The 17,647-nt window shown below is 35.9% G+C and overlaps 1 protein-coding gene across 7 annotated transcripts in view; it reads left to right on the top strand.

Annotated features, from left to right (window-relative positions):
* The window catches only part of LOC150098829 (PHD finger protein 14), a 570,499-nt gene that overhangs the window by 127,464 nt on the left and 425,388 nt on the right, over window positions 1-17,647 (top strand). For all 7 annotated transcript variants that reach the window (XR_016549471.1, XM_090404762.1, XM_090404761.1 and 4 more), the window contains exons 5-6: window positions 667-722; window positions 8,487-8,590. Coding sequence is in view for 6 of the 7 variants with exons in the window: in XM_090404762.1 (XP_090260888.1) it covers window positions 667-722; window positions 8,487-8,590 (160 nt within the window). In the remaining variant the exon portion in view is untranslated. The remainder of the gene's footprint in view (window positions 1-666; window positions 723-8,486; window positions 8,591-17,647) is intronic.

Raw genomic sequence — 17,647 nt, 5'->3', positions numbered from 1 at the left:
ACATACCATTCATAGAATCACTATATAGTATTGCTTTTTAATATTTAAAAATTTTTGCGCATTGATTTTCTCCTTACTGTTCTTCTCTATGTATATATTCACTTTTGATCATACTTTGCTTTTCTCCTCATCTTTCACCAGCTTGTTTCATCTCACAGTTTTTCCATTTGTACTTGTTCCATTTTTTGCTTTTTGCTTATCACTCACAACTGCTTCACTCAATTTTGATAGTGAATACATTGTGCACACACATTGCATATCACAACAAAGTCCCTCATGCTGAATTCCTTAGCAGCAATGTTTGTGACTGCTGTAGTCCTAAAGTGTTAACATAATTTCAGGACAACAGTAGCCAAGACGTCGATGTTTTGGTGCTGTTAGTTCCACTATTATAATATATAAAATATGGCTACTGAAAGATTCAACTCAAACAAACACTGTATGGTAAAAAAAGAAAAGTATAATATAAATACCAGTTAAAACCCAAATTATCACCAATTTTTTTATAGAGCTATTTTTGATAATCTGCTTCCATGTGCACCTAGCAGAATTCGAAATGATATGATGTGATATGGGAATAAAATAAATAGTTTTGCATTGATTTGTAATATTTATGTATTGTGAATTTGGAACTTTAAGTTCACTTTATGATGATTCTTTTAATAGCGAGGAAGAAGATGAAATTGTAGAATGTGATTGTTGCGGAGTCTCAGTTCATGAAGGTAACCATCTTTCTTTCTTCTTAATGTGCAAAACATTTCTCAGAAGTATAGATCTGTTTTTATCCATTCATTATTAGACAATAAATCAGTATATTTAACGATCAATATGTTCTGAACTTCTTATTATAGAGTAACAAAGTCACATAGAAAAACTTGAGAAGAATTAGATAAATGTTGTTGGATTTCATGTATTTGTGATACTGCTGCTTTAAAAACGTAAGATATTGGTTCCAAAAAATGATAATTAGCAAGGTTATGTTTGGATTTGTTTAACAGTTAAATTACCTATCCAGCCAAATGAAAACACTCAGTTACAGGTGCTTTGTTGTGTTAAGAAAGAGAACTTTAATGGTTTATTGACAACACAGAAATAAAAATTTGAATATTTTAATCTAATTTTTTGCCTGAGCATTTTCAAGGATAAAGATAACACAGTAAACAATATAATTTGAATATAACATAGAACAGTGCTCTCCAACCTTAGGTAATCTGAGGCCCGCATTAAAAAAAAATATTTATCTGAGAGCTGCATCACAATGCATATCTAGTAATTTGGTGAGCAGCAGTGGCACAACCTCGATAGCTGAACAAACGAACAACACTAATTCTGCCCTCAGTTCTCCATGAGCGCTGGAAGCATGCACGTTGGAACAAAACAGTTCCAACTGTTTGTAAGAACAGTTGGAACTGTTCTCTTACAAAGTGTAAGAACAGTTCTTTGACACATTTAATATTTGAAAAACACGTGGTTATATAGTGATGTAAAAACACCAAATAAAATTAACAACATTGAGATTATCAATTAGTAATAGAATTAAAATATCTAATATGCATTCTATTCAAATTGTTATTTTATTTTTTCGCTTGTGAAAATCAAAACCCACAGGTGGGCCGCACAAAATCACACTGAGGACCACATTCGGCCCACAGTGCAATTTTGTTCGGGTGGGACACAGCCAAAGGTGGCCATTTTTGTTAACTTAAAATTAGTCTTCTCCTACTATTCCATGAACTGTCTGCTACTTCCATTTCACAGAAGTAATCTCATATCCATCTCAATCCAAAAAAAGCGATAGAAATCTAACGTCAAACTACCAACCAATTATCATCACCTCAGTCCTTTCCAGTATAATGGAGAAAGTCATTAACAGCTAACTCTTCCACTACTTAGAGGCTCACCAATTAATACGTGACCACAGTACACATTTTCTGCCATTCAAGATCCACAGCTGACTTCTTAGCTTACATCGTTTACCACTGGACATGTGCCATGGAAAAGGTTTGGAGAAACTTGTGCTGTCACCCTCGACATTTCCAAAGCTTTCAACTGTGTGCCATCATGACCTGCTTAACAAATTGCCATCCTTTGGTCTTCCTGCCACCCTCTGTAATTGGGTAGCCAGCTATCTCTCTGATCGTTTTTTGCAAGTCATGGTAGATGGCTCCCTCTTTTTGAACTTCATCATCAATGCTAGAGTGCCACAAGACTTTGTTCTATCACCTAATCTCTTTCTCTTGTTTATAAATGATCTACTCACGATCATCACTAATCTGATCCACAGCTTTGCAGATGATAGTATTCTCCACTCATCCTACTCATTTGACAAACCATGCAGTACTCTGACATTCCAGGTTACAAGATCATCACAACCAGCAACTTAAACATTGATCTTCATACTGGGGTGAGGACAACCTTGTCATGTACATTAGTACCATAACACACTTGCTTACACTTGGCTAAAGGATTAAACTAAATTTATTATAGTCTAATCAAATGGGAAAAAACTTCTGACATCTTTCTCTAAATCCAGAGTAATTTATAATAAGGTGGTACACCTTTTGGCAATATAGATAAATATGACCTCTCCATTGCTTCTGCATTAGTATCACCACCTGGGTCAGGCTCCCACTGATGAGATCTCAATGAAGGTTGAAACCGGTCTGGGTAGTGGCCCTTCCCTTAATGCATAGCATTATACAATTCCGCTTTGCATTAATCGAGATACTAAGACAAGGAGTGATGAGAGCTTGGTCCACCTTTGCTATAAGTTGCCTCAGTCCTGAAGTTACTTCAGGTGCAAACTTTGTTTGCTTACACTTGCTAAAGGATTAAACTAAATTTATTCTAAAAAACTTCCAAAAACCAAAACACAGTCTGTCCTTTTCTCCCACAGAAGAGATCTCTTCACCTATCCATACCCTCAGTAATACACAAATCACCATCATATCTCTCTGCTTGGACTAACATTTTTCCTCCAGTTTCTCCTGGCATAAACACATCACATCAATACCCCCCCCCCCTCAGCATCCAGAAAACTAAGCAATCTTTTTCATTAAAGAGGCTATTTTGCACCTAACTTTTAACTGTATACAGATCTCAAATCTACACATGTTTGGGGTTTGCACTAAATCTTTCCTTAAATTCCTTGATACTCTCCAGAGGCAAACAATTAGGCTCAGATATAGAGGCTTACAGATTCAACTCAGCCTCTATATCATATCACAGATTCAGTATTTTAGCTCTGTGTCTATTCTACAGGTACTTCCTTGGTCACTGCTCCAGTGAATTGGCAACTATCATTCTTCCACTTTATGTTGTACCTGTTAATACAAGAGCAGCAGCAGCTGCACAGCTTCCCTTTACTGTGTGCAACTGCAAACACACTGAAACTCTACCTCTTTTATTCCATACACCTCTGCTCTCTGATGTTTATCATTTTTTGAAGTATTCCCAAACAACCACAACTTGCAACTCTTCAAAAAAAAAACAAAAAAAAAACATAAATTTCTATATCAGTCATTTTCGCCCCACATACTGCACTGATATGTTTATAGGTCTCTACTTCTTGTGCATAAGATCAATAAAAAAAAAAAAAGTATGCCCACTAAAATTTTGTCAGAAGGACATCAAAAAAATACTCAATAGTCTCGATACTAATAAGTCTCCTGGCCCTAATGGTATTCCTTTACATGTGCTAGAAGTTTGTGTTTCAGAACTAACAGTCATCTTCTGTATATCTTCACTTCAAGCTGCCATACTCACCTGGCATCTATGCAACAGCTTGAAAGTAAACTTTTATCCAACCTGTTCCCAGAAAGGGAGATAAAAGTCACCCATCAAACTATTTCTATATTTACTATATTGCTCTAACTTCATTACTCTTGAGAATAATGGAAAAAAAGGTATTAACAGCCAGCTGCTTCATTGCTTGGAGACTCCTCAGTTTCCTAACCAACCTTACCCACCTTTGCACACAAGTCAAGAGCAACCACTTGCTCTTGACTTGTGTGCAAAGTATTCTCAAGTTCAAGTGGTTGCTCTTGATATGTCAAGATATTTGATTGAGTGGCATCATGGTCTTCTTGCCAAGCTATCATTTGTGAATGGGTTGCCAGCTTCCTCTCTGATCATTTATTGTTGGTCATGGTAGATGGTTTCCTATCATCAGATTTTTCAATCCATGCTGGAATACCTCAGGGCTCCTGTGCTTTAACATATATTCTTCTTTTCTTCTTCCTATAAATCATTGATTTCTCTCTGACATCCAGTCTTATTCATAGCTTTGTTGATGAGAACACTCTCGATTCCTCTTTTTGATTTTCAAAATCATTGTAGTGCATAGGTAATTCAGGCTTAGATCTTTTATAACAAACAGCTTAAATGTTGGCCTCTTTGTTTGTTCTCAAGTGGGTTAGGGATAACCTTGTGAATTTTAATGCCAGCAAAATGTATTCCTGTGTTATTTTCCAGAAAAAAGACCATGCTTCATTCTCCTTCATTTTTGACAATATTCTACTCACCATTCAGTTTCTGTTCTTGGGGTGACTTTCATATCTAGCCTATCTTTGTACATACACATGATATCCTTAGCATCTCTAGCCTCCAAAAAGCTTGGTATTCTTTTATGTTCTGAACAATACTTCTCTCCTAAATTAAGGGGATAAATATATATATATATATATATATATTTCATTATTGATAATGACTCGTGGGATGAGTCAAGAGTGGAAGAGGACAGAGAGGTGTACAAAGAGAGAAAGCAAGAAGCCAAGAGAGTTGTGGCACAGGCGAAGGCCATGGCATATCAAGATCTGTATGATCAATTAGAAACAAAGGAAGGACAGAGAAAAATTTACCAACTAGCGAAATGTAGAAATAAAGCAGCTAAGGACATCTTACATGTGAGGCAGATCAAAGATGCTGAAGGAAGAGTATTATGGAGGGATGTGGACATAAGAAACAGATGGAAAATATACTTTGAGGGACTTTTGAATGAGGAAAATGCAAGGACTCACAGAGGAGATGGGCAGCCTTCTGAGGGGATGGTGCAGAACTTCAGTAGAATGGAAGTGACGGAGGCCATGAAGAGGATGAGGAATGGAAAAGCGGTGAGCCCCGACAGAATTCCAGTGGAGGCATGGAAGGCACTGGGGGAAGAGGGAATTGACCTGCTGTGGGACCTGTTCATGAAAGTTTGCCAACAGGAAAATATACCCGAGGAATGGAGGGAGAGTACTCTTGTTCCCATCTACAAGGGTAAGGGGATGCACAAGACTGTAAAAATTACAGAGGAATAAAGTTGATGTCCCACACAATGAAGATCCTAGAAAAGGTTCTTGATGGTAGATTGACGGAGGAGGTGGAGATTGCAAAGGAACGGTTTGGCTTCATGCCTGGTAGATCAACAACAGATGCTATCTGTGGGTTACGACAGATGATGGAAAAATATCGAGAGAAACAAATGGAGCTACATCTGGTATTTATTGATCTGGAGAAAGCATACGATAGAGTGCCAAGGCAAGAAGTCTGGAGGTGTCTGAGGGAGAAGAAGGTGCCGGAGAAATATGTCAGGTTGGTGCAGGAAATGTACAGAATTGTAAAGACAAGTGTTCGGACCTGTTTGGGACAGACAGAAAGTTTTCAAGTAACAGTTGGCTTGCATCAAGGGTCAGCATTAAGTCCGTTTCTGTTTAATATTGTGATGGAGGTGGTAACAGAGGAGGTGAGAGAAGATACACCTTGGACAATGTTATATGCAGATGACATCTTGCTGTGTGTAGATTCAAGAGAGGAAGCGGAAACTAAACTGGAAAGATGGAGAAAAGTACTGGAAGAGAGAGGTATGAGACTGAGCAGAAGTAAGACAGAGTATATGTGTTGCACAGTGGGCGGTGGCCAGGAGACAGATCTGGAGCTGGAAGGAAATGTCATCAGGAAGGTGAGAGACTTTAGATACTTAGGTTCAACAGTGGAAGAAGATGGAGCTGAGAAGGAAGTGGGATGCAGGATACAAGCAGGTTGGAGGAACTGGAGGGAGATGGCTGGAGTGTTATGCGATAAGAGGGTGCCGATCAATCTGAAAGGCAAAATTTATAGGACAGTAGTGAGGCCAGCTATGACATATGCTATAGAAACTGTGGCCCTGAGGAAAAATAACATCAGCAGGATGGAAGTAGCAGAGATGAGAATGCTTAGGTGGATGTGCGGTGTGACCAGAAAGGATCATCTAAGAAATGACTATGTCAGGGGAACAGTGAAAGTTACGAACTTAGGAGCAAAAATACAGGAGGCAAGGTTGAGATGGTTTGGTCATGTGATGAGGAGGGAGGACGAATATGTGGGAAGAAGGGTCATGCAGATGGATGTGCAAGGAAGGCGGAAGCGTGGGTGGCCAAAGAAGAGATGGAGGGAGCTGGTAGAAGAGGACTTGAAGATGAAGAACTTGGATGTGGTGACAGCCCAAGACAGGAAGGTGTGGAGGAGACTCATAACAAACAGTGACCCCACTTAAGTGGGAGAAGCTGTAGAAGAAGAAGAAGATTATCGATAATGACTGAACTTCTTTTGGAGTAAAAAAAAATAAGGGCAGCTACTTTTAATATTGGTTTATAGGTAGTTTGGTCTGCTAATAGGTGCAGGTTATAAATATATATATATATATATATATACATATATATATTTCATTATTGATAATGACTGAACTTCTTTTGGAGTAAAAAAAATAAGTGCAGCTACTTTTAATATTGGTTTATAGGTAGTTTGGTCTGCTAATAGGTGCAGGTTTAACAGTCTATTTTTTTAGGTTTAACCATTACATTTTGGTGAAATTATTAAAAATGTACTGTTAATTTGTTTTGGAGGTAAATTGTCATTACATCAAATAGCTCTTGCTCTCTTGCTCTGTGCTTTTATTTTATTATGTCATGTATTTGCACAGGATGGTGGTATGTGAATTAATGTTCAGATGTTGGTTAGCATGTGTGGGTTTTCTGTACATAGTAACTATCTGGAAGTCTGGTAACTAACGTGTCTGAAAGTGGTAAACAAGAGTTCTTTTTCAGTTTCTAAAGTAAATTTTCAAAATCCTAGAATAAAGTTTACCATGAAACTTTAGAATAGACATATACACCAGTGGTGGCTCGTCCATAAGGGCTGCAGTAATGCAGTCCCTCTAGTATAAAATGAAACTTCCTGTTTTATCATTGCCATTCTTAAATTTTTATATATTTATCTAAAAACCATTATTTTTTTGTTTGTAATACAATATCACTCGATGGTATTTTATATAATTCATTTTGTAGTAATAGTTGTATTTTGTAATAGTCAATGTGCTGTGCTGGCTAAAGCTAGTATCAGTACTGGCAAGTATGCTCAATGCTGGAGCTGCATTCAATGCAGACCACACATGCAGTTTGGGCTGGTAGCATTGCAGCCCAAGATACGTTGCTACTACACGATCACAAACAACACAAATTAATGTCGTCGTCGTTAAAACGGATCTAAAAACCATTATTTTCTTGTTTGTAATACAATACAGCTTGATAGTATTTTATATAATTCATTTTGTAGCAATAGTTGTATTTTGCAATAGGTAATGTGCTGTGTGGGCTAGAGCTAGTATACTCAACACCAGAGCTGCATTCAATGCAGACTGCACCAAACTGCTACCTAGTGGGGATAACGTAGTGGGGGTAATGTGTAATTTACGTGCAGTTTGGGCTGGTAGCATTGCAGCCCCACCACTACAAATTCTTACGAGCTGCCACTACCATACACCGATGCTTAAAAAGATTTAATGTCATCCAGTTTTGTGTTAATCCGATATCTTCAATAAAAACAAGTAAATAAATAGGTAAAAGTACCAAAACAAATAAGTAACTGAACATTATAATTGGATTTTTAACAAAAATAAAAGTATAATCAAAGACTGTATACCACAGATATGAGAGTTGTGGGAATTAGCATCAATGATAGAACCACATTAAAAAATGAATATATGAGAAAAGAACTTGTCATTATTAACATTCAGAAATGTGTAAGCAGAGCTAATCTCTGATGTTTGTTGGTTTCCTGAACAGAATGAAAGATATATATTAACAAAAAAGATGTTCAAGCAAAAATATCAGAAAAAGATTCATGAGATTCACCAAGATTTTAAAAATGACATCATGCAGCTTCTGATGTTTGTTGGTTTCCTGAACAGAATGAAAGATATATATTAACAAAAAAGATGTTCAAGCAAAAATATCAGAAAAAGATTCATGAGATTCACCAAGATTTTAAAAATGGCATCATGCAGCTAGGATGACATTAGAATACAGAAAGTAAGGGCTGATGAAGTGAATGATCTAACAAATAATAATCTAGTATGGAATTTTGATAGCTTAAAACTTTGAAAGTTAATAAAATATTAATTGTTAAACTATCATATCTAGTACCCAATAAAAAGATGCTTTTTTTTATATTTTTTTATTTTTAAACAGGATGCTATGGAATCAGTGATATAGACACAGTGGTCAGCACTGTCTCTTCCAGTTCAACAGAACCATGGTTTTGTGATGCATGCAAAGCTGGAAATAAAAATCCTGTAAGAAAATTTGTGATTCTCTTTTATTATCCCTATCCTTAATTATCCTGATTTTCAGTTATAGGCCATAGATGGGTAACCTTTCCTTTTTAAGTGTGTGTGTGCGCGTGCGTGCGCACGCGCCAAAATCACCAAATCTTTGATGCAAAATTTTCTCACCTGCCAACCAAAATTTTGAGGGACGTATTATTATTTGGTGTCTTTTAATTACTGGGCTGGGAGAAGCTTTGAAATAATCAAAAAATCACCATGGAGTGGAAAATCGAAGAATCATAAAATTTGAAGATTTTGTAAGGGTGATTATTGTAAGTCATGTAAGATTGAATGAATGTAAAAATTACTGATGGAATTTTTACTTAAAAGTCCTTCTACCCTGTTGATAGTGTGCCTATTTTTTATTTGCCTTTAAGTGTAATTCTAAGCTGTCATATATAGCCACACAATTTAAGGGTGCAATTTTTTACATCAGCAAAAGAGTAAACAATAATTTTGAATTTTTTGTTTTTGTTTTTTTATAAAGATCAATTAGACATAAGTTTTTTCAAATTTATCTAATATATTACAGTGCACAATCTCAATCATTTTATTTGACTAAAGCACAATAAAAGAAAATAAATTTAAGGATATTCTTTTATTAATTCTTAATCCCTTACAAGTAATACATAAAACTTACAGATAAAATACTATTTTACCTACATAATATATTAAACAGAAGTTAATCTTTACCATTTTTAGCAGAAAACATCAAATCAAAACTAGAGAAAGAAAAATAGTGGACGTTTTATTTATTTAGCATCAATGAGACTTCTGCTGCTGCCTCACTAATGACAGATAATTTATATCAGGTTTATTTAAGGACGCACTTTTTTACATCAGCAAAAGAGTAAACAATAATATTTTGTAATGTTTAGAGCATGCACTACTAGTTTCATTTGTAATGCTACTCCTATTATGAGGCTTAACAAAGTTCATTGCTGAGAACAGTGATTCACAAGAATATGTAGATGCAAAAATGGATAGTAATGCTATTTCAAGGGTTTTTAAACATACAAAAGTTTCTGGAATAGTATTCCAAGTCTGTAGTACCTCATTTTCCACACTTCTCTCTGTTACTCACATCTCTAATCATCCCCTTTTCAATATTTTCCAAGTCAGCTCTGAGGTCAACAAATTACTGCCTCCAAATTGAGCTATTTTTTTGAAAATCAATCAGCGCTGCATTCCAAAACCATCCATATTTATCCATGGAAACATTTGTAAGTTTAATTCATTCAGTTTTATAGTGTCTAGAAACTTAATAAATTTTGCAGTTTCTTCTAATTCCCTGAACTTAACAAATCTTAGAGAGAACTGCTCAACAGTTGGCACTGTGACGTTTAAAAATAACTTTTGAAGATATTGATGGTCTGTTTTGTCATCCTTTGGAGATCATTGTATTTCTTTAGGTTTTGAAAATATCTAAATCTCTCACTGTCTACCTACATCCCTCTTAAAAACTTCTAGTTTCATTTTAAATGCCAACTTTTTTTTTGCAAACTCTTGATGTTATGCCATCAAACATAACATCAAGAGTCTTACTAGAGCCCTGTAGTTTATTTTCCAAGTCAGCTCTGAGGTCAACAAATTTCTGCCTCCAAAATGAGCTATTTTTTTGAAAATCAATCGACTGCATTTCAAAACCATCCAAAAAACATCAGTTTACAAATCCACATGATGTCATGCATTTCTTTATAAGACATTTGTTGATTAGTCAAAAAAAAGAGATTTATCTCATCCTCCTCTCTCTCTCTCTCTCTCTCTCTTGAAATAAAAATTGTCGTAAGGGGGGGGGGGGTGTCCATCCAGTTTCCCCTCAGTTGTTTTCCCTTGTGAATAACATGAAGTTTTTGTGGGCTGTCAAATAATTTTTTTTTTCATTCTGCTGTTTTTAATTCTCAGAATATTCCATTGATCTTTGGCATGTTCTGAGTTGTTTTTTTTTTAGGGATCAAGTTTAGACACTGTATATTAAAAAGAACAACAATAACCGAATCCATCAGCTTCTTTTTAATAGAAATGGGCAGATCACCCATTATCCACTGGCTTAATGTCCAATAATAACTCTATGCTTTGGTATTCTGGACATTATTTCTAGGTCTTGTCTATCATCTGAGGATATTATTTGTTCTAGATAAGTATATATTGGCATATATCCAGTTTTGATACTATCTAGCAAAATTTTAGCTATTAGTCCTGTCTTTTTTTTTTTTTTTTAATTCATATTAAGTTTCATTAATTTGCTTGTGTTGTTCTGTGCATTTATATCCCCATCAATTCAATGGGATCTTCTAAGAAGATAGTAATACCATCATTAAAGTGAAGACTGCTTAGTCTCTTTCCTAAGATACTGATACCTTGTTGGCCTAGTGTAACTGTAAAAAAGCCTAAGATTATTGACTTTGTTTAACGTCTTCATTGACTGGGAAGTGATATCCCTTTTCCTTCTGTGTAAACAGCTTAATCTTATAATTGTGGAGGAAAGAGTACTGTAAAAGGAATCAAAGATGATAAACATGTCACAAAATCTGAAGATAAGGATATCCTAGATGTCTGGAGTAATTACTTTGAAAGACTGTTAAACAAACCAAGCAGTGACAGAACTATACTAGAAAATTTTCAAGAGGAATGCAAAGAGGAGTACATATCATTACTTGAGGTAGAAAAAGCTGTCAAAATCTTGAAATGTGGAAAGGCAGCCGGAGTAGATGATATTTGACTAGAAACTTAAGTACAGAGGTATAAAAGTTTTGCAGTGGCTACACTGCATAATTCAGAAGATTTGGACAGAAGGTAGAATTGGAGTAGAACTCACATAGTACCCATCTATAAAAAAGGGAATAGTGGCTTAGTGAAACATGATCAGGTAAGATTTATGCAAGCATACTTGAAAAGAGATTAAGATAGATTGTGGAAGAGAAACTTGGAGAATAACAAGCTGGATTTAGTTGAAATAGAGGTTGTCAAGATCAGATTGTCACTTTAAGACAAATAGTTGAGAAATCGTGTGAATATGACAAGTATTCTGTACTTAGTTTTGTAGATCTGGTAAAGGCATATGGCAAGGCACCCTGAAAAAAGATTTTCTAAACACTACAATGATCTCTGGAATGTTGAATATGGGAAAGGTTGAGAAGGTGCAATTTATAGAGCCTGGTGGATAGGAGGAAGAGAGATGACAGAGACATACAAGTTGGTAAGGGGTTGTTTTAAGATTAACGAAAGAGGTTTTTCATTAAATGGAGAGATGGGGAGAACAAGAAGTCATCCTTGGAAGTTGTATAAGGAGGGTCTGAGCAATTTGCATGGAGAGTTGTAAATGATTGGAATGCATTGCCTGAGCACTTGGTGTCTGCAGAGAATTTGAATATATTTAAGGCACAGTATGATTGTGCATGTATAACAAAGGGACCTCCCACAATGAGTTTTTGACTCTCTGGAGGTCTTGGGTTAATAATAATAATAATAAAAGGAAAGAGGAGTGTTGCTGATGATAGTAGGGAAATTATATCCACACAAGGAGATACAAGGGGGAAAAAGTGGTAGTAATCTTCAAGCAGTATGGTGTGCATTGGAGGTTGATAGAATGAGATATTTGGTTGGGTGTTGCAACAGACTAGGGAATGTGGAGGGTGTAGATAAAGAAATGTATAGGCAACTCGCTTAGTGAAACATGATCATTATGGGTTATGGCAGTATTGATTGGAATTAATAGATAGCATCAGGGAATAAGGAGAATAAATTTCTTATGCTCTTAAGGGGAAACAATTTTAGGCAATGTAAAATGGAGTAAGGCACACAAGGGTTTTAAGAATCTTAGATCTAATTATATCATTAGAGGATGTCATTGTGAATGTAGTGTGTATCTTTCCCTAGTTGGCGAGAATGAGAATAACCATGAAGTGATCACCTGGGTTGTAGTCATCCATATGAAAACTGTGAAGAAGAGATATATGTGAAACTACAAGTCTAGTGATTACAAAAAACTTAGGAGACAACTGAGAGATATACATGTAAAGGAGACAGATGCTGCTTACGTATTAAAGAGCTATTTAACAATAGCAATGTATTCCAAAGATGAAAAGGCTAAACAAGGTAGGAGTAAAATGGATGAATGAAGATAATTAAGCAAATTTGGAAGAAGAAGGCACTGTAGAGGTAACACAAGATGAATGTTGGTAAGAATAATCAGTTGTATGAAGAATACAAGGAGCAGGCCATGAAGGTGACTTGGTAAGACAGCAAAATTGCAGTATGAGAAGTTAGCCAATCAAGCTAAGAAAAATCTTAGTGAGTTCTTTTGAAATGTGGCTAGTAGAAGGAAAAATGACTATGGAAGAATAATGCCAGTTGTGATACTGGCAGATTGGTAACCAATGCGGAGGAGATAGTTGAAGTTTTCAATGAGCAGTTTATCAGTGTATTGCATTCTCGTAAAGTCAACATCACGAGAAGCTGGAGTGTAGAGGGTATGGTGGAGAAGGGATTGATGTCGAATGAATAGGAATGTATAAGGATTTAAATAAACTTCATGTTAATAAGGCAGTTGGACTTGATGCATTTCACTGCACGTGTTGAAGGAATGCTCTAGGGAATTGACAGTAACTTTCCTACACCTGTTTAGCATGAGTCTTGCAACAGGGTGAGCCCAAAAAATGGAAAATGGAAAATATTGTTCCATTTCACAAAGTGAGGGGAGGGGGAAAGACAGGCAACAAAATGATGCAAATTATAGGCCAATCTCTGTGTAAGGTGTTAGAGAAGTTGGTGAGGACTAGGATTCAGAAATGGGTTGATTATAGTGGTATTCTTTATTATGGTTAGCATGTGTTTGTTAGGGGAATATCATGCTTTAGCAATCTGCTGAGTGTTACATCAAGGTGACAAATTCACTGCATAAAGGAGATGCATATATACAGTGGCCTACTTGGATTTTTCAAAGGCCTTTGATAGACTGCTACATGACAAGCTGGTAGATAAATTGAAACAGATGGGATTAGATAACAGACTAGGGAGTTGAATAGCTTATTGGCTGTCAGATAGGTATCAGCAGTTTGTGTATGGAGGAGTTGTATCCCAAATGAGGAAAGTTACTAGTGGTTATTAACATACAAGTTAAACAATAATTTTGGGACCATTGTTGTATGTTGATGACATTGGGACTGGCTTAACTGGAGGTGTGCAGCTGCTTGCCAATGATGCAAAGTTGGGAAGAACTATGAGAAGTAGAGCAGATGTTGTGGCCTTGCAGGAGGATCTCAATAGATTATGTGAGTAAGAAAATGAGTAGAGCTCTCATTTTAATGTTGCAAAGTGCAGACTCTTGAAATTTGGTAGGCATATTGGGATGCAGATTTTACAATTAACGAAGAAGGTTCGAAGTGATGAGAGATATGGGAGTAATGGTGGACAGAGACCTGAAGTTTAAGGATCACATTGCTAAAATTGAAATAACATCAGCATATTATTGCAATAATGAGGAGGACATTAATGCAGAAGCAAAGAGGTTACGGTTCCATTGTATAAGGCTTTGATCAGGCCATATATGGACTACTGTGTGTAGATTTGGTCATCTGGTTTTTTAAGGTTTTTTTGAGGGGGTGAGGATATATTGGAGAGGGTCAAGAGATGGTTTACTGCATCGGTGTCAGGTCTACAGAATGACAGATATGAGGAGATATTGAGGGAATATGTCGAGAGCGTTATGAATAGAAGGAGTTGGGATATGATTGACACTTATAAGTAAATGAGGGGTTTGTTACGTGATTAATGTGGAGGATGATTTTGAATATTGAATATCCCTCTATTGTAGACATCGAAGATTTTTAATCCTCTTTGGAAAGGTAATGACAACTGTGGTTGACATTGCAAACCAATTTGCAATGTCTACCACAGTTTTGAAGTCTATTGAAGATCTGAATGAATTGCTGAACTCACATGATCAAAGTCAATTTTCTGGTTTCTTATGAAGTGGAAGGATTTTTCTATCTGGAAACTGTGTTTTTCATCCAGCAAAACAGACAAACTGGCCAGAAAGTACATGCAATTAACAGATATAATACGCTGCTCTCATAGCCTTAGTGTCCGCTCGGTTAGCCTAGTGGCTTTGCGCTTTGCAACCATATGCCTGGGGAAGGAGTGTCCTAGGTTCGAGTCCTGTCGTCGACATGAGGAACTTAAGGATCTTTCTCAGCCATAGCCAAGTTAGCCGGTCTTGAGCGTGGACAGCAGGCCACCCCCCCCAGTTTATCTGGGGTTTTTCATTCCGCAAGCAGGCAAACCGGCCCCATGAACACACGGATCTACAGCCATAAATACTTAACTCCCCCCCATGAGGTGGCTCAATTCGCCCCATTAGGGACGGGGGAGAAAAGGGAGGAAACTCCATATGAATAAATAAATAAATAGCCTTAGTTACTTAAAATGCACTGTTTTAAACCAAGAGTCTCCTTTCATGAAAGATGGGAAGCATACAAAACATTATCCTGCAGCTCTTGACAAGAATCTCAAACAAGTACCATTTATACAGAAGAAGAAGAAAGGGAGAAAATGATAGATTCATTTTCTTCCAAAATTTAAGTGAGACTGTTACCTGACTTGAAGAAATATTATCATTATCATAAGACTATTAAATACGAGAAATAGATATAACAAATTGGTTATTCCAGTTTTAAAAGATTAAAGAAGAATATGATTTCTTGGCAAGTTTAAGTTAGAACCAAGTGAAATAAACTTTCTACAACTATCTCTAATCCATAGTATTGTACACAGTGAATCTTTTAACTTCTTTTAACCTTATGAATTTCACAAAGTTTATTTTTTTACTATAATTATTAAACAGCATCTTACTCATAGTTATTATTATTCACCAGGATTTAATTCATTTATAATAATGCAAATAAAAATCACTGTTGTAGTAGCATATTCAATCACTTCAGATTCACTGTATTGTTGATTGAGAACTTTCAGCAAAACTCCCGAGGTGATTTGTGCAAAATTTTCAGTTTTTATGTCCATAGGAAGAAAAAAAAATTCCTTTTTTTTTTCTTCCTATGGGTTCAAGCATCATAAACCAATTCCCCTCTCTCCCCATATACTCGTATTTTAACATGCACACAAAGCAACACAAAAAGATATGAAAGTGATCAGAACAAAAGTTTTAGAAAGGCCACCCATTATGGTTGTTCCTGATAGTCTTGATTCTTGAGTGGGATTGTCTGTACCTTCTGTCTTGCTAAAATATATTGATCAGGTGTTCTCCATTTGGCTACATGGCTCAGACACATTAGGCATAGTTGTTATCTATGTCAACAGCCAGCAGCATAGAATCCAATTCACTGTAGAAAAATAAAATAACAATAGTTTGGCCTTTCTAAATACTTTGATCACATCTTCCTAACAGAACACTTTCTTTCACAGTTTACAGAAAACCCAACTCACACAGGCGGATACATTACTCCTTCCCTCATAATAAACTCAACCATATCATCATTTATCTAAATTCTATAATTCTAACAGAATTTATAAAAAATATGTTCATCCCTACACTACCCAGCATTCTCAGCATACAGACTGCATTAATACTGATACTCTTCCAGGACACTTTCATAAAAATAGCCAGAACTTTAAAGAAATATAATCTTCACTGTTTGCAAACCCCATATCAACCTATAGTCATTTATCTGTTTGCTTAAAGGCCAGCTCCTTTCTCTTCTCAAATTGAGATATACATGACATTCCTGCTTGCAACTTGTTTTATTGTGGGTAAACTGGAAGATCTGCTGATGTCCACTTGGAAGAAAGAAATATGTCTACTGTCGCATGTGGTGAGTTAGGTATAACACACATAGCATGCACAGAATTAAATTAAAAAAAAAAAGCTGCTGTGCTTCACCACAGTAAGTACAAACGCAAGCAACTTTTTTATGTAATCAGCAATGAAACCTAAAAGCCAGTCCAGCCTTAGTGAATATGATTGTATGAAAACTCTGTGACAGAGATTTCATACATTCTCATATGAAAACTGTGACAGAGATTCAATATTGGTGTCATTAAACAAAATGTTTAATTCATTCCTAGTACTGTCTTCATTCCATTAAACTAATAAATGAGGATATTGCTTATGAATTTCACATTTTGTACATATACAGTATCATTCGTGATTGCCAGCAGGTAAGTACTGCAAAATATCACTGAGGATAAGATGACTGCATTCACTGGGATGTGTAATGAACACTCAGTATAATGTGGTATATTTTGGATGGCATTATCACATGAGTTAAATGCTGTATCCACTATTACAACCTAGAGAATAAGATGGAATTGAAACATTCCTACTTCCCCTTCATCCAGAACTTAAACATCTTTAATTTCTGAATGAAATTATTATATCCAAGAAATTATATTCTTGGTTTAATCCTTTTTTTTCCAAGTGTAAGCAAAGTTTGTGAGTAAAGTAAGTAACTTCACAACTGGACAACTCGGATATATATATATATATATATATATAGAGGCTAATGACTTCACATTACTTGCCTTAGTATCCCATAATATAAAGCACATATCCTTATGGACATGTATAATGCTATATATTATGGGAAGGGTCACTACCTAGACTGGTTTCGACCTTTATTGAGGCATCATCACTAAGAGCCAGACCCAGAAGTGATACTAGGCTCCTACTGATGAGACCTCAATAAAGGTCAAAACCAGTCTGGGTAGTGATCCTTCCCATAATACATAGCATTGTATATGTCCATAAGGATATGTGCTTTACATTATGGGATACTAAGGCAAGTGATGTGAAGTCATTAGCCTCTATATATAAATTGCCCATTTGTGAAGTTACTTCACTTGCAAACTTGTTTGCTTCCATCTGGAAAAAGGATTAAACCAAGAATATAATTTCTTGGCATCTTTAATTTATAGTATAACCAAGTGGAAAAACTTTCAACTTCATTCAGAAAGTTTAGCAAAAGTTCAGTCCATCAGCACAAAACAATGATGGTGATGTGCTTTTGA

The sequence above is a fragment of the Typopeltis vanoorti genome, chromosome 15 (assembly GCF_054136105.1).
Source record: "Typopeltis vanoorti isolate ZY-2024b chromosome 15, IOZ_Tvanoo_1.0, whole genome shotgun sequence".
NCBI lineage: Eukaryota > Metazoa > Arthropoda > Arachnida > Uropygi > Thelyphonidae > Typopeltis > Typopeltis vanoorti.
The sequence above is the reverse complement of the archived record's forward strand: the minus strand, read 5'-3'. Positions and strand labels throughout refer to the sequence as shown.